This window comes from Cololabis saira, chromosome 2 (genome assembly GCF_033807715.1).
Source record: "Cololabis saira isolate AMF1-May2022 chromosome 2, fColSai1.1, whole genome shotgun sequence".
NCBI lineage: Eukaryota > Metazoa > Chordata > Actinopteri > Beloniformes > Belonidae > Cololabis > Cololabis saira.
This window is the reverse complement of record NC_084588.1, coordinates 1,432,233-1,459,695: the sequence shown is the minus strand read 5'-3', so window position 1 is coordinate 1,459,695 and position 27,463 is coordinate 1,432,233. Positions and strand designations below refer to the sequence as shown.

Here is a 27,463-nt window from a genome sequence, read left to right as displayed (position 1 = left end):
ATTCTGGACCATCTGCAGGGGTTTAACTGGGCCGACCAACAAGGAATTACAGTAGTCAATACGTGACATGACCATGAACCAAGAGCTGTGCTGTATGTTCTGTCAGGTAGGGTCTGATTTTCCTGATGTTGTAGAGAGCAAACCGGTGAGACCGGGAAACCGAGGCAAATGTCCCTTAAAGTTCAGCACTCTGTCTAACATGACACCAAGATTCCTAGCAGAAGACGTGGCCACAAGTGTGGTGGAATCCAGCCGCACGCTTATCTGAGGATGTAAGGAATGACTGGCTGGACAGACGATAAGCTCAGTCTTGGACAGATTTAGCTGAAGGTGACGGTCCTTCATCCAAGCAGAGATATCAGAAAGACAGGCCATATTTGCATTGAGACGGCAGTGTCGCCAGGTGGAAAGGAAAGGAAGAGCTGGGTGTCATCGGCATAGCAGTGGTAGGAGAAGCCATGAGAGCTGATGACATGGTGTATAGTGAAAAAAGAAGAGGGCCAAGCACCGATCCTTGTGGCACCCCTGTTGTCTCCTGTGGGCTCCTGGTATTCAGTGATACTGAAACTGTGCTTTCCATGTTTTACTATAATCTGTTTGATTTGCATTTTGTTCTGCTGTGTGATTCCATGTGTCCAGATATAAACTGACAGAGAAATCCAATCTGTTCTGAGCCCAGCTCAGAAGATGAACTGTGTTGTGTTTTACAATTATTCCTTCCATTCTCAAAATTTAATTCTTGTAATTTAGGGGGTTTTGTTTTTTTCCCTTAAACAAGGGTTTTACCCATAGAGAGTGTAGGTAGCAGCTAGTAAGTCTTTTACAGACCTCTTTGATTTCTGGAGTCTGATGTTTGACACTTTCCCTCCCTTAGTAAGTTATTTATTTTTGGTCTGCATACATCCTATTAATGGTTAATACCAAGTTGGTAAAAACCTAAAGCATATATATGTATTTTAATATATAATCAATTTAATAAATAATAATAATAAAATATATAATTTAGTAGTAGTAAGTTTTTTTTTTTTTTTAAATGGACGTAAGATGTAATCCAGAGGTGTCTTCAGTATTCACATTCATTACTCAGGTAGAAGTATAGATACTAGAGTTTAAAAATACTCCTGTAGAAGTTGAAGTATCAACTCAAGTTTTTTACTCAAGTAAAAGTATAAAAGTACTGGTTTCAAAACTACTTAAAGTATAAAAGTAAAAGTAATGTAAGGGGGAAAAAAGCCATTAAGGACAAAGCCATTGAAAATGAATGTATCTTAGTATAATGCAAATATATTAACCATATATGTGTACTATTGAGCATTAACATGTGTTAATATAAATATATTAAAGAAGCATATATGTGTACTATTGAACATTAACATGTGTTAATGTAAATATATTAAAGAAGCATATATGTGTACTATTGAGCATTAACATGTGTTTCAGAGAGCAGCAGATATGATGACTAGTTGCCTATAAGTATTGTAATGGTGCAAAAAGTCAAACTTCATGTTCATGTTATCATTTATCCTAACCTTTATTGGAATGTACATCCAAGTTTAGTTGCAGGAATCTGAGGGAACGGATGTAAGAACAAAACTGGACAAGAACATCTGAAACAACCACAACCAAATTCACTCTATCCGGATGGAGCAATTTAACTGGATAGTTTTTTTTTAAAGGCCGAAATGAAATAGAGTAACGGGGCTGTTTTTAAAATGTAAGGAGTAAAAAGTACAGATAATTGTGTGAAAATGTAAGGAGTAAAAGTAAAAAGTTGTCTGAAAAATAATTACTCCAGTGAAGTATAGATAACCAACATTTCTACTTAAGTAAGGTAACTAAGTATTTGTACTTCGTTACTTGACACCTCTGATGTAATCCAAGATGTAATGGAAAATTTAGCTTCGGCCACTTGATTTAACCAAAACTGCTGAGAGCGACAAAAATGTACCGTAGCCCTGGTAGCCTGTTTCAAAAAAGTTTAACATCGACTTTAACAATATTTTGTCTACCAGAATCATAAGAATTAATCATCATTCTTACGTCATCATCATTTATGCCTTAAAAGCATTATGTTTCATTGTCTTTCTACATCGAGATGTCTGATGTATGTTTTGACCCTATGCTTATTAAATCTACTGAAATCTGGATCGTCTTTCAAGTCTTATTCTCTGTAACTTAGACACTAACTCAGTCCAGATATTCACCTAGTTGGAAAGAACATATTAAAGAGCCTTTTAATGGGTTTTTCCACAATAGGTTATGTGATCAACAAATCCCTCCTAATCCCTCCCGCCCCGCGTGTGTTCTGTTCACACATTACATGCAGGTATCCGCTGATGGAAAAGGGACTTGTGATTGATCCTCTTTGTTGCATTGCTATTTACTTGGTAGAAAGATGGACTGCTAAAATGTCAGTAAAAATTAGTCATGTTCAACATGACATGCTGTATTTTTTCTGCTGCCATGTTGAGATGCTACATGTAAGAGATAAACAAAAGGAAACTCGACACCACAAGCCACGGCGCTGCAGAAAGGAAGCAGCACCATCACCTAGCATTTAGGGGCAATTACAGAGCAACAGTTTAAGTTAAAATGACATAGATCTTATATCTACATTCGTAAATGCTTAGTAGAAGTGTAAATCAGGTTTTAGGGTGAGGTGCCTTTGTACAGTACGTTAAATATCTCATAGTTCCTTATCCCATCAGAGCACATGACTCTCAAACTACAGGTGTATTTGTGATTTCAAAAGAAAAATTAGGCTTCAGTTCCCTCTCCATCTCTCCTTCCTTCTCTTGCAAAAAGAGCTCTTGGTTTGTGTTCAGGACACAGAGACCATCCCCACCTTTAACAATGGCCTTTCCTTTTTGATGAAATGCAGTTAGGGCTGGTACACTTAACGAGGGTTATTAACTTGGTGCCTGGTCATTGGTGTTTGTGTGCATGTGGACCCTAATCCTCCCTGAGTGTAGATCAGCTGGAGGTCTTTTCCTGTGATTAATTCCATACATTTATCTCACCTTATGCATAAAACAAAATAAATATTGTTTTTGGGATCATGTTTGAAAATTTGCAGACTCACAATATGTAGTAAAATACATTTTTTAAAAGCATCCAGAGCCTTTGACACTATGCACCTCTGTATATGTTTGTACTATATTCACAATAACAGTAAATGAAGGGAAGGGAAGAGTCAGGACAGTGTTGATTAGTAAAGTGTGTTTCTTACCATCATTAATGATAGCAGCCAACACGCTGCCCTTTGTTTTGCTGGCCTGTCGATTGTAGGACAGACACTGCAGATCTCTGAAGCTGGGTGTCCCTTTGGGACATAGAGGGCCTTCACACGGCTTGTGCTCCACACTGGGCCCTGGGCATTGTTGGCCATCCGGACCGGGTCTGGGCAGCATGCACACACACACAGACAAATTGCGTCCCTAGGAATTCTTTTTTTGAGGTGATGTATATTTCATGACACAATCTAAACAGAAAGATAACAAGCAAACGAAGAGGTGATGAGGTAATGGTCTCGTCCGGTATCACCTCGGAGAGTGGGTGGGGAGCGTCCGGGACTGCCTCAGAGACTGGTAAAGGAGCTTCCCTCCAATATCTGGAGACCAGGGGCCTCAGATGTGCAATAATATAAGATGTGCAATAATATAACATGTGCAATAATATAAGATGTGCAATATCTGCCAATCTGCCAGTCTACCTCACAACACTCCACCTGCTTTTCTGCACTGTTTCTTAACTGTATATACTGTTCATATCCTGTGTTTATACATATTTTATACGTATCTTTTTGTATTTTTTATATATTTTTTATTTCTGACTTTTCAGTCTTTTTACCCCTCCCCTACATGTGTGTGCTAAGTGTAATGCTGACAAAAAAAAAAAGTTTCCCCACTGAGGGAGAAAATAAAGGATATCTTATCTTATCTTATCTTATCATGTTAAATTTTTCAACGTGAATCCGTGTGTGGAATTCTTGCGTAAGCAAAAAAAAAAAAAATTCAGATGTTCAAAACTGCGTACGCCCAAATCCACGCACGTTTCTTTGAACATCACAATAAACGTGGAATTGAGCGCACATGCAGAAGCACAACACTCCTCCCTGTGTCCTCCCTCAAGTAGATCAATTTGAACATGATGATGAGGATGAGTATCCAGTAAAAAACGCTCATCCTTACACACAACTTGGAAAAAAACTAAAACAAATTAAAAAAACATTGGCTGTGAGCTGGAGACACTCCTGTCACAAGTTGAGGCCTGGAAAAATAATTTATTTGGGGGCATTTCCTCCGATTTAAGCTGTAAAATAAAACAGAGTAATGTACTCTAGTTGTGTTGACTGCATTGCATTATGGGTAACATTGTTTCTTTGGTTTGTGTTCCGTTCTGTGAAGAGTTGTGGGTTTATTATGTTCTTAAGGGTTTATGAATGTTAATATTTAGCTTGTTTGTCTTTTAAGAACCAACAACATAACTTGGTGGGACGAAAAACGGCTCCTCGTTCCGCTTTATTGTCATGCGTATTGTAAACTAACGTATTAAGCCCAATAGTATGTATTGAGTCTAATACATTGTGGATGTCGACAATCACCTCTTTCATAAGTATAACAATGTTAAAGGGATTAAAGGGATGAAAAACAAATTTTTCTTGATTTTTTTGTGTTTTGTTGGGTGTCTTGACATCAATTACACCCAAAAAAAACGAACTTTTAACATTCAGTGTATTGTGTGCTTTCTGGGAGTTTCCGCATAATTATGCAAAAACGGCGCATCTCTCCGCCCACAAGACAAATCACCCGAGCACTGAGCCGCGGGCTGGAGGGAAAGAGACGTCTCTCCTCTCCACCCGCACTCTCCTTTTTTGGGGGGGGGTGGGGGGTGGGGGGGGGGGGGGGGGGGGTTGGGAGGAGGAGCGGGGCAATGATTGACAGGAAAGGGGGAAAAGGAAGCGTTTTTCACTGCGCAAAAAACACCGTCATAAAAAAGCCAGGCATGGAGTACTGGAGTGAAGTTTTTCTTGTTACACCTTTTTAGACACATTTGAGGGATATTGGCCAAGGCTTTTAATAGTGTTAAAAGCATGTTAAAAATTATGTCACAATACCTTTAACAATATGTGATGATCCTGTCTAATTGTGGGCATGCCTGTCTTTCTCTCTGTTTTGTCTTTGAGGAGTCTGGTGTGAGATGAGCTGATTGGGCTGATTTGGAGCACCTGGGCCCAGTACTACAGTATTACAGTACTACAGTACTACAGTACTACAGTGTTCCAGGCTATAAAACCTCCCTGCCTTCAGTGTGGCGCTCTTCCCTGCCATCCCCATTCATTTGTTTGGTTTTTGATTCTATTTTTCTTAACAACACGCACCAAACATTTTCCACATTCACACACACTGACACTACTGATGCTGATCTCCACACCTCACTACTGATGCTGATCTCCACACCTCACTACTGATGCTGATCTCCACACCTCACAAGTTGGTTTATTTTGCATTTGCCGTATTTTTCTTTAAAATAAATAGCATATTTTTATTTGCACTGTGTTGTTGTCCATTTTTGTCATGGCCTACGGGCCAGGTTATGACAAATATAAACCTATATTTAAAACATGAAGCATCACGATCTGATTCCTCCTCTGCAGAAATAAAGACAAGTTGTTCCAACGTGATTATCGAGGTGCAAACGTGAGAAATAAAGAATAAAGTCGCTGTAACTCTGAGTGTTGCAGCTGAAGAAGGAGAGACCGGTTCAGGTCCCGGACTCCATCCCCGGGAGGAGAGACCGGTCTGGGTCCCGGGAGGAGAGACCGGTCTGGGTCCCGGGAGAGAGACCGGTCTAGGTTCCGGGAGGAGAGACCGGTCTAGGTCCCGGGAGGAAAGACCGGTCTGGGTCCCGGCCTCCATCACCGGAGAAGCACCTTCTATAGTCCTGCAGAACCTGCAGCCGACTCGATATCAGACTCTGAAAGTCGCCTAAACATTCAATAAAAGCGTTATTCTTACATTGCTGAGTCACATCAGTTCGTACCAACCAACCTTTCAGTGTTGCTTTCACATGTTAGTTTTATTTTAAAATGACAACTTTAGAGAACCATTTCTTTAATGTCTGTCTCTTCAGACAAACATTAAAGAGTTATGAGATATTTTTAGAGACTGGCTTTTATCTCGAGTTGTCGTCCCATACGGTCGTCATGGTGACAGAGATGTCCGATCTGTAGCAGCTCCAGCTGAAAGATCATGTTGGTCTGAACCGGAGCAGCTGGTCCAGTTCAGGGCAGAGATCCAGAAGATCCTCTTGGTACCTGAACCAGCTGATGGTCCAGTCTTAGTCCTGGACCAGCAGATCCAGACTAAACCAGCTGATGGTCCAGTCTTAGTCCTGGACCAGCAGATCCAGACTAAACCAGCTGATGGTCCAGTCTTAGTCCTGGACCAGCAGATCCAGACTAAACCAGCTGATGGTCCAGTCTTAGTCCTGGACCAGCAGATCCAGACTAAACCAGCTGATGGTCCAGTCTTAGTCCTGGACCAGCAGATCCAGACTAAACCAGCTGATGGTCCAGTCTTAGTCCTGGACCAGCAGATCCAGACTAAACCAGCTGACGGTCCAGTCTTAGTCCTGGACCAGCAGATCCAGACTAAACCAGCTGATGGTCCAGTCTTAGTCCTGGACCAGCAGATCCAGACTAAACCAGCTGATGGTCCAGTCTTAGTCCTGGACCAGCAGGTCCAGACTAAACCAGCTGACGGTCCAGTCTTAGTCCTGGACCAGCAGGTCGGTATGATCTGATCATCAGCAGGTTCCTCTAACGGAGCCAAAGCTCCATCAGGATTTGCAGGTTCCATCGTTGAGTTCCTTTAGTTGTTTGTTCAGATCATGTGGTTGATTGTGAGATTGTTGCAGCTCCACTCTTGTGTAACTTATCTGGTGATGTGGGGACTGTCATGTCCTTCACGTGGTCGTGAACTTATTGTTGACGTCACGTTTCCTCATATTCTGCACTTCCCTGCATCACCAGTGAGTGTCGCCAACGGACAAAACCTCAGAAAAGTGCGTACGCCAGCCTTGGTGTGTGCATGAAAGACCGCAACTTTCTACGTTCAAATTAATTTTCGAATATCCGAACGTGAGTGTAGAAAGTGGCGTACGCACGTTTTTTGTGCGCCGCACGTTTCGAACATGAGGCCCCTGGTCTGCTGCCATCCTCAACTTTGATAATGAAAAGAAAACAACCTACTATTATAGGTCCGTGGAACTAAAAGTGCCCGGCTGCCAAAAACCCAACCCCCCCTCGTCTCCAATTCTCTTATAACCCTCCTATTTGTGCATATCAAATTGTAACCAATTATCTTTTGTAAATAGGCCCTTTAAATACCAGCCTCAGTGCAAGTCTATAATTACACCACATACAAAACTAGAAAAAGTCAGAACAGCCCCTCCAAGTTCCCCTCTCCTCCCTAAACCATTCACAATTATACATCCATACACTGCCAGTTCATACAAATATAGTAATCAGCCTGAGAAGTTCAGTCCTCAACATTAGGATTATTGACCATTAGTGTGGTCCCCAGAACCGCTGTCTCTGTTTTTTTGTCCTAGGTGTAGCCTACAAGTGTGTAGCAAGTTTAATTTGGTTCCTAGAGGCCGGTGTTCTTCCTGAGTTTCCCTGATCGTGCTTGGTTGTCCCTCCTTTTGAGTGGATTGTTTTTTTGTTAAATGGTTAGTCCTTGTTGTCTTAGGTTTTTTGGAGGATTGGTTTGTGTTCAACAGTTTGAGTCCTTGTTTGTTAATAAAATACCTGAATTTAGTTTTACACTCCAAGCCGTCATCTTCTTCCCTTCCTGGGAAATTTCTTCTATTGTTGCTCCTGAACCACCTAGCCGGTTCAGTGCATAACACCCCTGGTTTTTATTTCTGGTAAATTGAAGTCCAAGTCCCAAGGGGTTGTGTGATCTCTATCTCCCCGCGGTGACTGATCCTCAGCAGATGCAGCTGTCAGCGTAGAGTGGAGATGAACGCCTGCTCCTCTGCGGGGGTCTTGAAGAAGTGGCTCTTGTTGTTAGCCGATATCTTCAGTATATCCGGGTACAACACGGCATCGTTCGAAGTTGGCGTTTAGTTTCGTCATATTTTTTGCGCTTCTGCACTGTTTCTCTAGACAGGTCCTGTCTGAAGTAAATGCGCTGGCCTCGCCACTCGACATTGCCCTTCTCCCTCGCTGCTCTCAGTACAACTCTCTCGCCCCAAATCGGAGGAACTTGACCAAGATGTGGCGGCTATATCTCGCTTTAGGTTGGCTTGGGGCCACATCTGTGAGCCCGCTCCATCTCAAAGCCTCCGCCAATGTCCAAGCCCAGTCCCTCCTCCAGCAATGTACCCACAAACTCCTCCATATTTCTCTTCTCAGAGTCCTCCAAAACACCAACAATACGAACATTATTACGGTGCCCCGCATCTTCCAGATATGCCACCCGTTCCTGAAGCTGCGTTATAGTTTTATCCACTCGAGTTACCTTTTCCTCTCTCGTGTTACATCCATCTTCTAGCATAGAAATGCAGGTTTCAGCCTCCGTAATTCGGCCCCCGAGCTGCCGTACCATCGTCTGGAGAGACTCGAGGCTCCCTTTCATTCCTCTGATGTCGGTTGCAATTCTCTGCAGCATAGCCTTTATGCTAGCTAGCTCCGTGGCTGTATCACACCGAGCCTCGTCCGTTGCCGTCAGCTCCTTCTCGTCCTTCTTCTTCCCCCGCGCGCTTTGTCTTGGTTCGTCTCCTGGCATGTTGTAGATTTGTTCTTATCACTATTAGACTTATATTCGAGCACTTATTAACGCACTAATTTTTAGAGGGGTGTAATCTGTTCGGCTCTGCGGAGCTTCTCACTTCGCAGCCATTCCGGACGGCGTCCCACGTGACTCCCGTGTTGAAGTCCTTTTAATGGTAACAAAAAGAACTGCACTAGCAAAAATCCAAAATAAACAGAGAAAGCCTCTGCTACAAGAAAACAATTAAGTACAAGAAGTACACAGGATCACAACGGTAGTGGTGTTTGAGTCCGTTTGCTTGAGCCAATATCAATCTTCTGAAGTAGAAAGCATCACAAGACAGTATTGCAAGACCTGCTTCAGTGCACTCCCAATCACATAACCACTCCGATTGAGGCCTCATTATCTCAGATCGTGTGTCAAACTGGTTGAGTTGCTTTGCATGAATTTTGAAGCGGTGAGGTGTTTCAATCAATATATGTAAAGGGGTCTGAGTAAACAGAAAGAGACGACTGGGTGTTTTGAGAGGAAAGTGTCACAACCATTCACGGGAGAGTATCACAGTAATCAGATTTAGGCTTAGATACATTTAAGTTTAGCTAAAGATGGATGTGATAGATTTAAGTATTCACAGATTTGGATGAAACAGATTAATTTGAACATTCTTGGATGAGAAAGATTAATTTTTTGATATATTTAGATGGAAACCGATTTAAGTTGAGACAGACAAGGTTGAGGTTGAGAGTGTGGGTTTTTTCCAAGTTCTTCAGTTCATAAAGCCTTTTTTTTGCCACACTCCTGCCATCTCGTCTCATTCATTTGGGTCGTGCTCCAACCTAAACTCATAACAGAACAGACCAGCCATACAATGGACTCAGCGGAGATCTCTCATTAGAGAGTTTAAACTCTATGTGGATGTTGCAACTTGGGCAGGATTATATTTGTTTATGGGCTCATGGAGAGGACTCTGTCCCCAAGGAGAATACTCTTGGCTCTCCCAGAGTTTGCCCAGCAAGTGGAGACAATCCGTCCGCTTTGGGATCCCCTGGTCCTACAGAGTCCATGGCACTACATCCTGTCCCTATTCCCGAGGTAGTCCTCTCTCTCCCTGTCATATCTGTGTGTGTGTGTGTGTATCTCTTCAGGTAAAAGGCAGGGGTAACATTTTTGACAAATTACTTGTTCTTATTTATTTTAGCTGTTAAAAAAAGGCTCATGTGTCTGGCACGGGGGCGGACCATCCCCTGAATCCACCAGCAGCAGGGCTCGTCCTTGATATAAATACAGGGAGGCCGGGGGGCTTGCCACTGACCATAGAAACTACTCCCCTCAGACATGGTACATCATTCCACCACTGAATATGCAACATAATCACATTTCTGTAAGATGGTATGTACTGACTAACATGAATCCAGTAAGTATTATTCAAAGGCATATAGACTATTGCCACCTGTGCACTAGGGGTGCAACAGTACAGGTGGCACACGGTACAATCCATACCTCGGCTTTTGTGTCACGGTTTCCGGCAACCCCGGAAAGGTAACGGCAGCAAAACAACAACTGTCCATAAAGAATGCTTTTCTCTGGTCTGTTGAAAGGCATTGCCTATGGACAGTTGTTTTGCTGTTGTGACCGTTCCAGGGTGTTCAACTGTCCTGTGTTCTGAAAGCGTAATATCAGGATGATATGCTTGAGATACTTCCCCATATTGCTTGTGTTTCCGTTTGAGTATGGGACATGTCTCAAGCAGCCTTTACAGACCGTGAAGTTTCTGTTAACTGTTTTCCCTCCTTCCTCAGTGAACAGCAAAACCAAAATGCTCCCAGACCGACGATTTAAATACACATGGTGCTTCTTCGAACTTTTTTCTTTCAACTTGTCTGCTACAGCTGGCCTGCTGCCTTGAGGGCACACACGCTCACACACATACAACAGTAAAGCCCCATGCAAAATTATTAGAACATAAATATAAGTCCTGCGGGACAGAAAAGCGCCCCGTGCAGGTCGTACTGAACGGTTTGGTATTTTACAGAAGACCGTTACAGCACTACTGCCCAAATTCGGTTAATATGAGTTTGGTTAATGGTGGAATGACTGAAATAAATTCATCAATTCAAAAAAAATTCAATGTGGTTGTGAAGATGGCATTTATTCCTTTAATGTCAAACTTTGCTAAAATTTTTGGCATCCCTGACTGCATGATGGAACATATGACTTGGACATCTGAGCCCAACACAGATCACCGGTGTAAAGCCTGAGTTATGGTTCTGCGTCAACCCAACGCAGAGCACACGCCATCACCATGACGCCGTCGTGAACCCTTCGGACTTCTCCATCACTCCATTTCTCCGTGGTGCAGTTCCCCCCGCGACCGCTAGTTCGCGATCTTTTCCTGAATGGTTTATTCGACTTTTTCCGGTCACAGTAAATCAAACAGATAAGGACAACCATTGTGCAAAAAAACAAAACAAAAAAAAATCACACATACATGAAGAAAAGAGCGCTGAAAGTTCACGACTGCTTCAAACCGGAAACCGGAAATGCGTTGCTACCAAGCAAACCTATCACAGCCCTCTCGTCTGCGTGTGGTCTGTGTCGCCTCGACACGTAGTTACAATTTTCGGGAGGTGACGTCAGTGACGCCGCAGGTGACGGCGTGTGGTACGGGTGGACGCAAACCACACGCCGTAGGTACGGCGTCGTTTTGACGCAGAACCATAACTCAAGCTTAACGGTGAGGGCATGGCTCCCCTTGGTGTGGTGCTGAATTTTGGGATGCAGTAGTCTGCACAGGTAGCGGATGGCATCCTCAGAAAAGCGGTAGTACTCATGGAAGGAATTGTGGAAATTCAAAACATGCAGATAAGAAAATGGATTCACGAACAAATAACACTGGTTTCTGATCGGCCTGAACACTAATTAGACCCTCCAGAAAAACGCGGGCAAAAATCCTTGATTCCGCGGGCTAAAATCATTGATTCCGCGGGCTAAAATCCTTGATTCCGCGGGCTAAAATCATTGATTCCGCGGGCTAAAATCCTTGATTCCGCGGGCTAAAATCCTTGATTTTGCGGGCTAAAATCATTGATTATGCGATTAAATGTGGGGGTTTTTTATGTGCTTTTATGCGGTGAAATTGCAGAATATGCTGGAAGTTGCGGAATATGCGGGATCTCGTGGAATAGCCTATGTGGAAAGTTGCAAAATATGCGAAATATGCATATTTTGGGATTCGGCGCTGAGCTCTGTCTCGTCTGATCTGAGGTCGTAAGAGAAAAAAAAAGGAGAGCAGGTGGAGAGGAGAGGGGCGGTCGCAGCCCGGGGGCCGGCCGCCTCTCTCCCTCCAGCCCGCGGCTCAGTGCTCGGGTGATTGCCGGGCGCACCGGCGCGACGAGGGGACGAGCCAGAGCTCCCTCACCCCACGCGTCCGCCGCCAAGATCCCCAAGTGGATGGGAGCTCCGCCTCCGCCGGCGCAGTGGTGCGCGGTCAGCGCGGAGACCTGAGTCCACCGGCAGCCCGTCCCACCACGCAAGCGGTGGGACGGGCTGCCGGTGGACTCTCTTTTTCCTCTCTCTTTTTCCTCTCACCCCCGCGGGTGAGAGCTGCTGTTTGGGGGGTGGCGGTTTCTGTGAGGGGTGCGGAGGTCCCCGGGCGGGTCCCGCACGTCGCGACCGGGCGTCCCGACATGTCACTCAACACTTCCCCCTTTTTCCAAACTTTATGCGAAAATGTGCGGCGATGATGTAGTGAAATCAAGCGAGCCCCGCATAATTCGCATATTCAGCGCGGACATATGCAATATTAACCCCAGTAAAATTGATTTTTCTGCACCAGACATTGAAATCCACGGAAGGTCTGTAAATCCACGGACAGCCGTGAAATCCGCGAAAAATTCCGCGATCACGGAATCGCGGATTCCTGGAGGGTCTAACTAATGGCGCTTTTCCACTAGTACCTACTCAGCGCGACTCGACTCGCCTCGCCTCGCCTCGTCCTGGTTTTGCACTTCTCCACTAGGGGTGGAGTCGGGTGGAGCTGTGCCAAGTAGATTCTTTTCTGTAACTACTCTGCTGAGGTTCTAAGCTGCTGAGTCGGCTGTATCTGACGTCATCACACTACAGGCCACCGATTGGTCGGGGGGCGGGGCCGTCAGGAGGCAGAAATCCGCGAAAGAGCGACTCACGGCTTCTTCATTTTATTCAACCAGCAACAGCAGCAAAAGTCTGTTTCATGATCTGAGGTGCAGACGTTCATAAACCTGGTGCTGAGGAGAGAATTAAAAAGGGATCTAGACGGAGATAAGGAACGACCAGATCTACCAGGAACTCTGTCTCTTCATAGTTGCTCACGGCTCCAGCTGACTTTTCAGCAGCACCGAGACAAACTAACAAAAAAAAAAAGCGTTGTCGCTTGAAGCTTCTCTCACTCTCATTTTGTAACTTGATATCAAACACAAGCCACAGACCCAGCAGCACATCTATCATCTCCTCCAGGTTCTACATCTTTAGTGTTGTTGTCTTCTCCATTTAGATACACAATCAAATACGTCACAGCAGCTTCACTCCAACCTCCTACTGCTGATCTGGGTGTTGAAAAACAAACGCATGCCCTGTCCTATCCGACTATTGGAAAGAGATACATTGTCATCTGGAAGCTGTTTTTGGGATAAATATTCCTCATAGATTTGACACCATGTATCTAGGGAATATCACTTTTGATGGATGGGATCATAGAGATAAAAAAGTCTTGCTTATACTCTTGGCTGCATGTAAAAAGACTATCTCAAGAAGGTGGCTAAAACCAGATCCACCTACAATAGAAGAATGGTTAGATGTGTCTCGACATATGCCATGGAAAAATTGTCCTTCTCTCTCAAAATACAAACTGAGAATTTTTACAAGATGTGGTCTAAATGGACTGGTTATGTCAAACATATAAGATCAGATTTTTGCTGATTAACCTTATCATTGTGTTACTGAATAATTTTGTACATTTTATTTTACTTTTGAGAAATGTGATGTGTGGAGACCCCCCATGTTCAATTGGTTCTTGTTATGATAATATAAATCTATGGCCATAACTTTTTCTTTTCCTCTTTTTCTTTTTTGTTTTCTTATCCATTTTGTTTTTTTTTGTATTGAAGATTTACAACCTATGTTAGGAGAGGGGAAAAATAGAGAAAAAAGATGATGTAAGAATACTGTTGGAATTTTTGTGGCCACAATAAAAAAATAAATATAAAAAAAGAAAAACAAACGCAAGGCGAGTGGAGGCGAGACGAGTCGCGCTGAGTAGGTGCTAGTGTAAAGGCGCCATAACTGAACAGATGAGGCACCAGGCTTGTTAGCCTGGCGCCTCGTCTGTTGGATGTTAGCCTGTTCTGGAGCAGGCTAAAAGCGCAGGATATATCGCCATGGTAACTTATGTGCTACTGCTTTTGTGAAACCAAATCCAGGCCTAATTTGCTATCCTGGTTTTGTCAAACAGCCATGAGCCTCATTCCTTAAGATAACGATCCCGAATTAACTTGACACACAGTGGCCACGGTTACATGATGTTTTTTATTTTGGAATGAATTATTCCGAATTAAATAATTCAGAATTAAACTATTTTCCTTCAAGTTTACATGGAAATAGTAATTCTGAGTTGAGGTTTACATGGAAAACACGTTTGATGGTCTTTCTCCAATTCCTCTCCAGGTCTGGGGGTTGGGAAGGTTCTGATTGGATAGGGGGGGGGCCGGAAGTTAAACTACCAGAAGAAAAACTAACTTAGCTCCTACAACTTTGAAAAGCTCACAATTATTATGTTTCCTGTTTCCATGTGTTCTTTTAATGATTTCTATTTCTTAAATAAATGGTCTCTGCTCTTGACCAGCGTTTACTGCGTGCTGCATCTTGAAACTTTGTTTGGAAAACCAGCCCAGTGGAATATAAGGTCATGGAGACAGATGGGCGAGGGAACGAGCAGAAAGAAAGACCGGAATTAATTTAAAGAGGAACGAGTGTAAACATGATCTGGAATTATTCTATTTGGATTTAAAATCAGAATAAACCAGCCACTTACTTCAGAATTAAGTTTAATTCGGAATGGCCATTTTCATTCCGAATTAGGTGTTTACATGGTCATTTTTACTCATTTTAAATAGGATTAAATTTTAATTCTGAATTAAGAGGAATTAAACTTCCCATGTAAATGCACTCATTATCTGACTGTGGGAGGAAGCTGGAGTACCACGCATGAGGGCAGCCACAGGGAGCACATACAAACCCCACAAAGGAAAACTCCTGAATTTGTCCTTTAGGGACCTGTGCTTATGCTACTGCTACTAAGTGGGGAAAAAATTGATAGAATAGTTAAGTTAAGACTATAGGTTCAGCAATATTTATCGAAAACCCATTAGATATTACAGTTATATTTCAGCTCCTCTGTGTTGTCCTAGTTTTGTCTTTACCAAACAAGTCCTCATCAGCTGATATAAAGTCAGTTCTGTCTCAGTTCCTGTGCCTACCTTACTTGACTTGTACTTGTCGTTTATTCCAGGGATAAATCTTCTGCTGTGGGCTTAAAGCAGTTCTCAATGATCTCTGAAACATGATTACATTTTGCCTTTATTTCACATAAGCTGTCTCTTGCTGAAAGAAACAATTTGGGAAATAAGACATCACAGTTTGTGTAATGCAAGCTACTGAGGACAGCAGTATGGTTATCGTATTTGGTCTAAGAGGACCATTATCCTTAAACTAAACTAAGCTTTTACCAGTTTATGCCTAACCTTCACTTGGTTGTGGACTGTCTTTGGCTCTCTATTTAAAAATGTTCCAGTCCGATTCAGGGGGAGCACTTAAGATAGATTTTAAATCCGGTGGGGGCCTTGGGGGCCTATGGGGGGGGTTGCCTCATGGCGGTGGGGGGGGGGGGGGGGGGGGGGGGGGGGGGGGGTGGCTGGGGGGGGCTCGGGCGGGGGGCTGTGGCTTGGGCGTCTCCGGGTCTCCCGGGGGGGTCTGGGCCGTGGACGTGGGGGTCCCGCTCGGAGGGCCCGGCCCTGCCTGGGTGGGGGGTGGCTGTCTGCGCTGGGGGGGCATTGCTGCCTTGGTCCTCCGTCGCTGGGCGGGGGCCGAGTGCCCCTGCGGATGTGGGGACTCCGTGACCCTTGGGGTGTCCGCCGGGGTGGCCTCGGGGGGGGGGTGGGGCCAGGTCCGGGGATCGGGCCTCCCCTGACCGGGGGGTGCACGGGCGGGCGCGGCGGCGGGGTGGCACCATTCCCAGGTGTCTATGTCTTATGTTGTCAGTATGAATGGGAGGATGTTGGACCGTTTCCCCCTCCGTCTGGGGGCTCCGGCGGCGCCGGGGGCGCCCGTGGAGGTACGGTGGGTCCCTGGCCCGGCTCGGAAGGCCGGCCCCCGTCTACTGGATGGCCGGTGGGGGGGCGCGGGTGTCTTATCAGGGCCGGCTTTGCTGGTCCTGCCTCCTGGCTTTGGCCTCCGCTCCCCCTACTTCCCCCCCTACACGATTCATACGCACATAGGCGAAGGGCGGGGGATCCGGGTCGTGGGGGGCATTGTCCCGCGTGGCCCGGTGTGGGTACCAGATTGTATCGGGCTGCAATATTTTCCCCGGAAGTGTGCATTTTTTCCCCGCGATGGTATTTTAGTCAGAAGCAGCAGATCATAGTGGAGGTAAAAGGGAGAAGAAACATATACAAGGAATTATCAGAATTATCAGTGATCTTACTGACATAGGCTAAAAAAAATATTAGAGTTAAAATATTTATTAGGGACTATTTTCATTAGACAATTGGAGATTCATCAGTGAGCTGAGAACAATAATAGCCTACTATATACAGTATAGGGTAAACAATCTTTTGCTTGCTGCATAGCAGTAAGCAGTTAAATATTTTGATCTTAATAGACATTTTAAATTATCGATTTGCTTTATTACATTTATTAATCATCAGTTTTCACAAGACGGAACGTCATCACGTACGGTCAAAAGCCAATCACAAGACGGAACGTCATCACGTACGGGGAGCCGGTAAAAAAAAGCAGGTGGGAAAAAAAAGCACCGACACCGGCACTCCCCACCTCACGGTTTTAACAGCAAAATAGACACTGCACATTCAACACTTAATAAATACATTTGACAAGGACACGTAGTTCGGGAGGGTGGGGGTCGGTGTCAAGTCGATACTTGGCCCTCCCTCTCCCTGTTTTTATGGCATTAATCACATGCACTCAACACCAGGGGCGGGAGGGGGTCCCACATCACCCGCGTTCCCTCACCGGCCTGGGATAGGTGGGTCGGGATACCCGGACCTGGCGGGGCTCGCCGTGCAGCCTGGGGTGCCTTCTGGCGGTGCTGGACCCCCCCGGGGAGGGGGAAACGGTGCGTGATTGTGTGTCTGTGTCGGTGAGAATGCGGTATGGAAGGGTCCTGCCATGGAGGATTTGGGCCTCCATTGGCAGGACATCAAAACTTAATAATTTATCAATATTATATTATACAAAGATGGTTATTATTATTATTATTATTATTATTATTATTATTATTATTATTAGTAGTAGTATTATTAGTATTATTATTATGTATAGTATATCATATTATTATTAGTATAGATATCGGATAGTTGAATGGATGAATGAATGGGATGCCTGGGTCTGGGGCCCTCCGTTGTCGGGCCTGCACGGGTGTCGCCTTGTTGGAGGGTTCCCTCTCTCCGGGCCCGTCTCCGGTCCCCCCCGCTGCCTCTGCGGCGGGGCGCCCCTCTGGTCTTGGAGGGCCACTTTCGTGGGGGGCAGGTGCGCCTGCCCGCGTCGGCGGCCGGGGCGGCTCTGTCTCTCCGGGCAGGCTGGCCCCCTGCCGGGTGGGGGTCGTTGGCCTGAAGGGTGAGGGCCTTCTGGCCGCGTGTCCGTGTCGCGGGTGGCCGGGGATTGCCTGGGTCGCGGTCCGCTGCCGCGGGATCCCTGGCTGCTTCTTCCCTGCCCCCTCGGCCGCCGCCGGGGGGGGGGGGGGGGGCTCGCAGGCGGTGGGTTGCCTCCCTCCTGCTTCTCCCCTCTGTGGGGTTGCCGGTGGCCTGGGTTCCGGGCTCTTCTGTGTCGGCCTCTGGTCTCGCGGGTGGCGGGGTTGCTCCCCCCCCTCCCCCACTATAGATACACTTCAGGTAGAGCTTTGTTTGGTTTATTACACTCACACACACACACACACACACACACACACACACACACACACACACACACACACACACACACACACACACACACACACACATAGCCACTTAGTCACATACACACACACACACGCAGGATCATATACATACACACACACACACACACACACACATAGACATACACACTGGCTTGTTCACCTGCATGCTGGCTCTCTAGTTTTTGGGGTTAGGTAGCGGTAGCGGTAGCTTAGCTCAGACTGCGATCAGATCTCAAGATTTAGGTCGATTGCTGTTGTTGTTTTGGTTGGCTCCGTGCCGGTTTCGTGTTTTGTTTGTGGTTTTTTGTTGCAGATTTCCAGTGCTTGACGTGTGTCTCTGTGTGTTCCTGCTTCCTGGATTGGCAGTGGATGTCGTCACCCCCCCCCCCCCCCCCCCCCCCGCACCACCCAAAACAATCAAAAAAAAAAATCACTGGGTTTGTATGTGTATATTTATGTATGTGTACGCATATGTATGCGTATATATATGTATATATATTAAATATAGTAATAATGCACATATATATACTTTTGGTTTCTACCATCATGGTATCAATCACTAATATGTGTGCAGACAAGGGAGAAAAAAAAAAAAAAAAAAAAAAAGATAGATTTTAAATCCTTTAAAAGAGCCCCAAAAATGATTTTCAGCCTCATTAGGATTAGGCACTAGTTCATTTGAGAACGGGTTCCAACAACTTAAGGTGTTTATTCTACAAAAGGTCTGAGTCAAGTGACAGAAACATCCTCTCAAGCACATACGAACAGACGGGTAACTTACGGAGGGTTGTCACATTTCCTCTGTCTGAACTGAACTCCGGTACCACAGGTCCGACTGCAGAAGCTCCACTGACTCCACGTGCTCCAGTCCCCGTCCACGTGCTGCGGGATGGGTGCCTTACTGACACACTCGCCTGCTCTGCACCACTAGCAGACACACACATTCACATTATTTCCGACTTGTCATAAAGACAGTGAAGCTATTATATAAGGATAGAAGAAACCTTTTGTGAGTCATGGTTCACTTCAGTAAAGATTTCTTATGAACAGCAAACTTAAAGCAGCACAATGTAACTTCCAGCTTTTGTTGGGTTTTGTTGTCCTTTGGACAAAAGCGGTAGTGCTTTACCAGAAAGAACACTACATTTCCCATGAGCACCAGCGCGTACTGTCAGAAAGATCCTGTCCCCGTCGCATGCTTTTGTTTTGATAATGATAATGATAATTTTTTTCGCCTCCTCCGATAAAAGTTTTATTTTCTTGGGTTTTTCCGCTGCTTCGGCCATGACACCAGCTTCTGCTGAGCTCTGCGCTCCACGCCCAGCTTTGGTCTCCACTACGAATGGGGAAGGAGGGGGAAGTGACGTATGCCGTAAAGCAGTCAAAGCCGTAAAAATGTGTAGTTTTTTAGTGTGGCAGGGTTCCTACCATGCTCCTCAAAGTTACATAGTGCCAGTGAAGGCGATACAGACCCCTCAGACCATGACAGAGGTTCATTAAACCTGTTGGAAGTTGATGTACCATCACAATGACTCGGGACATATTATATTAAGGTGGAAAAGTTACATAGTGCTGCTTTAAAATATGATTCTCATCAATGAAAATAGATCTAATTAATGGAACTCAATGTGTGTAAATTACTGCTTCCAATTAGCTTTCATTGATGTAATTATTCAAAGGGATCCCTTATTTTTTCCGGAGTGACAATTTGCACCAGGGTACAAACAGCAGCCCCCACCAGCTGAGCTATTCACACCCTGTTACATATGAAAACAAATGCGTTGTCCATGCGCATGTGCACCACTCAAAAATTGGAACCATGTCAAACAATAGAGCCAGGCAAATGTTTGCTCTCACACTTTTGTATGAAAAATTGTTGCTCTTATGTCATTGTAAGATATTTTGAAGAGATTAAATGAAGTTTATCAAAAGTGTTGTGAATACCTGTCAGTCACTGTTGAGCTGCTTGTAGGTCTGAAGCCATTCCATGTGGCATGGAGTATTTAACCTACAATCCCATACATTGGTATTGGTAGCAGGGTGTAAATGGCCTAAGCCTATTTTTTCTACCAGAATTGAAAATCTTTCAAGGCAAAAAAAACAATGACTGTGTTTTCAACTTAAATTGTGTTTGTCTGTTATTGTGATTTAGTTGAAGATCATATAACAGTTTATACAAAATGAATCCAGAATAGCAGTTAATAGCAAGAGGTTCACAAGTTTTTGCTTTACTACATGTGATTCCAACAATCCTACCTTGTCTGTCCCACACTCTGTTCCTTCCAGGGGTGGATCAAGTTTGGTCCTGCAGGACGCATCTCCCTCTACCAAGCACCAGAGGCCAGCACACATAAGATACTGAAAAATCCAGAACATCAAATATTACAAGTTTTTATTGCATTGGTCTTGCTGTTACTTAAGATTGATAAATCTTTCTGAAGTTTGTGGAGCACCACATTGTCCAGGTGCATAAATATCATCAGTTTATCAGTGTGGAGGTGGATGTAAATCCCACAAGATCTTTGCTCTTTCATTCTCTTACCCTTCAAGTAATCCCCAATTTCACAATTGAGACTTCCAACCCACTTAGACACAGATGTTCCTATACACTATCACAGCTGCTTGGCTACGGCGCTCCATGGACATTGTACAGAATCAGAATCAGATTGTATTGGCCAAGTTTGAACATTAAAAAAAAAAGAAAGGTGCAGCAGTATGAGGTAGGCTCTAAATAACATATGTACATTTTGAAAGGTGCAGCAGGTGCAGCAGAATGAGGCAGACATAATCATTGTTGGAAGGTGCATTGTTACAGCACGTGATAGTGCCATTAAATTACTGTTATTATTGTTATTGTCATTGCACAGTGATAGATTTCTCCGAGACTCTATTAATTGTGAGAGTTCATCAGAGCAACAGCTTGGGGGAAGAAACTGTCCTTGTGTCTGGAGGTTTTAGCTACAGAGCTCTGTAGATCCATCCAGAGGGGAGGAGTTGGACCAGACTGTCCTGGGTGTGAGGGGTCTGGTCCTGGTCCTGGTCCTGGTCCTGGGTGTGAGGGGTCTGGTCCTGGACCTGGACCTGGTCCTGGGTGTGAGGGGTCTGGTCCTGGTCCTGGACCTGGTCCTGGTCCTGGGTGTGAGGGGTCTGGTCCTGGTCCTGGTCCTGGGTGTGAGGGGTCTGGTCCTGGACCTGGTCCTGGGTGTGAGGGGTCTGGTCCTGGTCCTGGTCCTGGGTGTGAGGGGTCTGGTCCTGGTCCTGGTCCTGGGTGTGAGGGGTCTGGTCCTGGTCCTGGACCTGGTCCTGGGTGTGAGGGGTCTGGTCCTGGTCCTGGTCCTGGGTGTGAGGGGTCTGGTCCTGGTCCTGGTCCTGGGTGTGAGGGGTCTGGTCCTGGTCCTGGTCCTGGGTGTGAGGGGTCTGGTCCTGGACCTGGTCCTGGTCCTGGGTGTGAGGGGTCTGGTCCTGGACCTGGACCTGGTCCTGGGTGTGAGGGGTCTGGTCCTGGACCTGGACCTGGTCCTGGGTGTGAGGGGTCTGGTCCTGGACCTGGTCCTGGTCCTGGGTGTGAGGGTCTGGGCCTGGTCCTGGACCTGGTCCTGGGTGTGAGGGGTCTGGTCCTGGTCCTGGACCTGGTCCTGGTCCTGGGTGTGAGGGGTCTGGTCCTGGTCCTGATCCTGGTCCTGGTCCTGGGTGTGAGGGGTCTGGTCCTGGTCCTGGTCCTGGGTGTGAGGGGTCTGCAGAGATGCTACCTGCCCGTTTCCTGGTCCTGGACCGGTACAGGTCCTGGATAGATGGGAGGTTAGTCCCAGTTATCCTCTCTGCAGACCTGATTGTCCGACTGATTGTCCGGACAGTAATCTCTCACCAGTGCAGATCATCTTTGGTCACCCCCTTCGAGATTCACCCTCCTTCTTCAACAAGCTTGAGAAGTTCTCAAACCCACATATCCGCCCGCTCTGGCATCAGGCGTGGACTGCAGAGGATGCCCTTTGGACACAGATGTCCCGTACCACAGAGTCTCTGAGGGCTCATTCAAGAGCGCTCCACCCCCTGGCGCTTGGGGAGAGGGTGTTCCTCCAGAATCAGCTGGGCCCAAGCCCCAACAAGTGGGACAGGTCTGGGATGGTGGTGGAGTCGCTTGGCCATGATCAGTATCAGGTGAGGGTTGATGGAACCGGCGGTTCCTCTGTGGCTACACGCCAGTCCCCCCCTGTGTCCAGCAGCCACTGTCTGTGCCGTCACCCTCCCCTTTGTCACTGGGCTGCTGACCCCCGTCTGCGTTCTATCATCATTTGAAGGGTTTTGCCTACCTCCTGTCCACCAGGGGACAGTGCAGTAGTAGTTCTGCTGCAATGTTAGGCAATAGTGAGTGTCGGCCATTTTGGGTTAATGTCTGCTTACACTTTCTACAGGATACAGACTTTGTTGTGCTCTTTTTTAGCATGTGATTGCTTGATTCGTGTAAGTATGTTTATCTGACTATGTATATATTGAGTTAGTTATGTATTTTGTGTTCGTTTATGTAAACAGCAGTCACTTATGTTGTGTTGTTGTGCCTGCAGGGCTCCCACAAAGCTGTCATTAAAGCATATAAACTGATATCAAGGAGTCTTTCTTCATCATGCAGCACATACAAACAAGGTTTGTTTGGAACAAATTTGGATCCACAAAACTGGAACCGTCTCCTGACTCTGAGGGATGGAGAGGTGCTCTTAGCATACAGTGTATGTGTAGCTGCTCTTCAGGAGTTTGGGGCTGACACCATGTGGACCTTTACTTTAAAGAGACAATGTCAGTTTGCAAAAGCCTCCAGGGAAAATTGGACAGCCGATCGCTTTTTCTCCAGTTCTCCTGACCTTCTGCAGTCTCTTCCAGTCCTTTAACACATTAATGACAATGAAGCCAGCTCTCTAAAACATCGATCTGCATCGCAGTCTCCAGCAATCTTGTAGCTTCTTCAGCATCACATAACCACGTGCTCACAGTTCTTTTGGTTATGAGGATATTTTGTTGGTTCCTTGGGTTTTTTGTGGTCTTTGTATATCCTTGTTTCGTGTTTATTTGGTTATTCCCAAAACAACTTTAGCCATCCCCAGTTCTTTCTTGTGCTTCTGTTTAGTTTTGCTCACTGACTGTATTTGGTTACTGTCACATGCTACATGATGTACCTCAGTTTTTGTACTCAGGTTTTCTTTGTTTGCTCACGCGTTTTACTGCCTCAATTCTTCCTTTGGCTTTTTTTTGGCACCAAAATTATTTTTATGTTGAGCTAATAAAATCCTTTTTATTCCACCTGTCTCCAGTTTCAAGTGTGTGCTCAGATCCATTCTACGGAATTCTTGACAATTCTGTCGGTTCCGTTTATGTAGAGTTCTTGATTGAACTCCACATATATGATCATGTGTGTGTGTGTGTGTGTGTGTGTATATGCGTGTGACTAAGTGACTATGTGTGTGTGTGTGTGTGTGTGTGTAATAAACCAAACAAAGTTCCCCCTGAAGTGTATCTATAGTGGGGGAGGGGGGGAGCAACCCCGCCACCCGCCGAGACCAGAGGCCGACACGGAAGAGCCCGGAACCCAGGCCACCGGCAACCCCACAGAGGGGAGAAGTAGGAGGGAGGCAACCCACCACCTGCGAGGACCCCCCCCCCCCCCGGCGGCGGCCGAGGGGGCCCGCGGGCGGGGCCCCCACGGCGCGGGAAGAAGCAGCCAGGGATCCCGCGGCGGAACCGCGACCCAGGCAATCCCCGGCCACCCGGTCCGGGCCGGACACGCGGCCAGGAGGCCCCCACCCCTCAGGCCAACGACCCCCACCCGGCAGGGGGCCAGCCTGCCCGGAGAGACAGAGCCGCCCCGGCCGCCGACGCGGGCAGGCGCACCCGCCCCCCCACGAAGTGGCCCTCCAAGACCAGAGGGGGGGACCGGAGACGGGCCCGGAGAGAGGGAACCCCCCAACAAGGCGACACCCGTGCAGGCCCGACAACGGAGGGCCCCAGACCCAGGTCTCCCATTCATTCATCCATTCACCTATCCGATATCTATACTAATAATAATATGATATACTATACATAATAATAATACTAATAATAATACTAATAATAATAATAATAATAATAATAATAACCATCTTTGTATAATATAATAATGATAAATTATTAAGTTTTGATGTCCTGCCAATGAAGGCCCGAATCCTCCATGGCAGGACCCTTCCATACCGCATTCTCACCGACACAGACACACAATCACGCACCGTTTCCCCCTCCCCGGAGGGGTCCAGCACCGCCAGAAGGCGCCCCAGGCTGCACGGCGAGCCCCGCCAGGCCCGGGTATCCCGACCCCACCTATCCTAGGCCGGTGAGGGAACGCGGGTGATGTGGGACCCCCCTCCCGCCCCTGGTGTTGAGTGCATGTGATTAATGCCATAAAAACAGGGAGGGGAGAGGGCCAAGTATCGATTTGACACCGACCACCCCCCTCCCGAACTACGTGTCATTGTCAAATGTATTTATTAAGTGTTGAATGTGCAGTGTCTATTTTGCTGTTAAAACCGTGAGGCGGGGAGTGCCGGGCCACGCGGGACAATGCCCCCCACGACCCGGACCCCCCGCCCTTCGCCTATGTGCGTATAAATCGTGTAGGGGGGGAAGGAGGGGGAGCGGAGGCCGAAGCCAGGAAGCAGGACCAGCAAAGCCGGCCCTGATAAGACACCCGCGTCCCCCCACCGGCCATCCAGTAGACGGGGGCCGGCCCTCCGAGCCGGGCCAGGGCCCAACCGTACCACCACGGGCGCCCCCGGCGCCGCCGGAGCCCCCAGACGGAGGGGGAAACGGTCCAACATCCTCCCATTCATACTGACAACATAAGACATAGACACCTGGGAATGGTGCCACCCCACCACCCCCCCGCCCCCACTAGGTAACGAAGCCAATAATCGGGGACCACAGAGAGTGCAATTCAGCCGAATGTTGTTCAGTGGAGGCAGACATTATCTCACTACTAATATGATCTGATAAAAGATTCCTAAAATGGTTGATACATAAACTGGATTTTTGTTTCCAATTTACTAGAATGGTTTTCTTTGCGATACATAAGGCAGTGAGAACCCGGTGTGTCCAATTAGGTTCTATTTGAGTGTCTCCCAGGTGACCTAATATACATACCGTGGGGCACACTGGGATTCTGTGGTTGATCCATGTGGATAAATCCTCACAAATCTCCTTCCAGAACCTCTGTACCGGTGTACAGAACCATAAAGCATGCATATAATTATCAGGAGTGTTCTCTGTGCACTGTGAACAGATATTAGAGGTGACAAATCCCATCTGGAACATCCTTTGTCCAGTATAATGTATTCTATGAAGAACTTTGTACTGTATAAGTTGTAAGTTTGGGTTTTTAGTCATAGTAAACGTATTTAAGCATATTTGTGACCAAGAAAACTCCCACTTGGAGATCGGGAGAGAGACTGAATCGTCCAGTTTAGACACTAACCTGTAGAGTTTTGATAACAACTTTAAAGTGCTTAGATTCAATAAATCTGTTATCTTAGCGGGAAGTTGTAAATCTAATTGGCTAATTTTGTATGTTTTATTTATTATGGCCTTAAAGAGCATATTGCAGGTTAGAATTTTTTCAAAAATGATACCTGACCTTATGTGAAAATGACTATGTGAGAAGTTAATGTAGGATTTAATATGTTTTACAAGACATAAGGGCACGTATTCAGAGGAAAAAGTGGCTGATTTTAGCCAAGCTCGTACAAACGCTTTTTTTTTCGAACACCGCGTCATATGACGTCACACCAGGGAGCAGTCTCCACAGCTGCCCCATCTGACTGCCCAGACCCCGTACATACGTAGCCGGGTATCTGCTAAACCGAAGATATTTTCCTACGTTTGGACCTGTCATCCACATGAAAACGCAAATAAACGAATGTTTAAAAAAACTCTGGGCAAAGTGAAGATTTTTGAAAACTCTGTTTATGTACATGCGTGTAGACAGAGACAGAGAGCAGTTCTGCGTTTTCCAACGTCACATTATGCTCCAAAACAACAACAAATCTGCTCTGAGTCTGACGTCTAACGTGCGATCCAGAACTGCAGATGATCCACCATCTGTCCTCCAAGCTATTTATTAAATAAATGGTCTCTGCTCTTGACACCGTTACACCGACGCGGAGCCTACGCCGTAGGGTACGCGGCGACGCGCAGCAGGGCTGCAGCTGGGCTGCAGCTGGGCTGCGTCGATTAACGCGGCAGCTCCGCGGCGGACACCGGGGGGACTCCAGATCGTTACCCGAGAATGAGGCACCGCTCCCGGGGAGCTGCGCCGCAGAGGCGGCCCGGAGGCCGGATGACCAGATGATCTACAGGTTTGGAATGCTTATAAATGTGGTCGAAAACGCAGATCTTCGTTTATGTGTGGAAGGTTTTTTTTTTTTTTAACAACGATGTAATGTGGATACTCATTTTTTATAAACGAAGGGGGGGAAATACGGGGAAATATTCGGTTTTAAAAATACCCGGCTATTTCGGATGCTTTTAATCAGAAAAAAGAGAAGATAATAAGCCTGTTTTCTGTTTAGAAAGTACAAACGTAGACAGATTACAAGTACTCACCAGTTTTTAAGGAGTTATTTTCGGAGTTTCTTTCAGGAGCACGGAGCAGGAGTGCTGCAGTGAATAAAGGCGGATTTATGGTTCCGCGTAAAATCGACGGCGTAGCCTACGGTGTAGGGTACGCGGCGCACGCAGCGTTCTGTGCGTCGCCGCATAACCTACGCCGTAGGGTCTGCGTTGGTGTAACGCGGACCCATAAATCAGCCTTTTAAAAAGCGAGTTTCAGCTGTCAATCAAAAGAACGTGGGGGGCCTAACGGGTTTCGTAATTATAAGGCTGTGGCCTGTCATATTGGTGTGAATACACATTCACAACCTCTTCAGTGTCACAACTAACATTAAGATCCATTATTTTTCCTATTGTTGAATTCACCGCGCTCCCTGATGTCACGTCACTTCCGGTTCAACTTTTTCAGATGCGGAAGTAAAATACTCTCACAAAAACAACTCCGGAGGTCACTGTAGTATATATTTATGCGTATTTCAATGAAAATTCAGTTCCTACATTATTTTCCTACACATTGATTCACAGGGGTCTCCAACCTGCAATATGCTCTTTAAGTTGTTGATACTCTAAAAATGTATTCCTGCTAACTCCGTATTGAACAATAAGTGTATTGAAAGGTACAAACTGTCCTCCTACAATTATGTGCTGTAAATACCGTATTCCTTGATCTCTCCATTGAACGAAATTAACCATCTTTTTATCATTTTTCACGATGTCTGGGTTGTTCCATATGGGTGTACGGTCACATGGAAAAAGTGAAATTTTAGCTACTTTAAGAAATTCCCACCAAGCTGATAAAGTTGTGCTAATATTAATGCTTTTGAAACATTGATGATGTTTGATACTTTGACTA

General features: G+C 46.0%; 1 protein-coding gene across 2 annotated transcripts in view; it reads right to left on the bottom strand.

Moving 5' to 3' along the window:
• Nucleotides 1-27,463, bottom strand: part of adamts17 (ADAM metallopeptidase with thrombospondin type 1 motif, 17) — a 193,226-nt gene that overhangs the window by 59,462 nt on the left and 106,301 nt on the right. For both annotated transcript variants that reach the window (XM_061735776.1, XM_061735787.1), the window contains exons 11-13: nt 20,242-20,343; nt 18,767-18,912; nt 3,230-3,399 (exon numbers count right to left, since the gene is read on the bottom strand). In XM_061735776.1, coding sequence (XP_061591760.1) covers nt 3,230-3,399; nt 18,767-18,912; nt 20,242-20,343 — 418 coding nt within the window. The remainder of the gene's footprint in view (nt 1-3,229; nt 3,400-18,766; nt 18,913-20,241; nt 20,344-27,463) is intronic.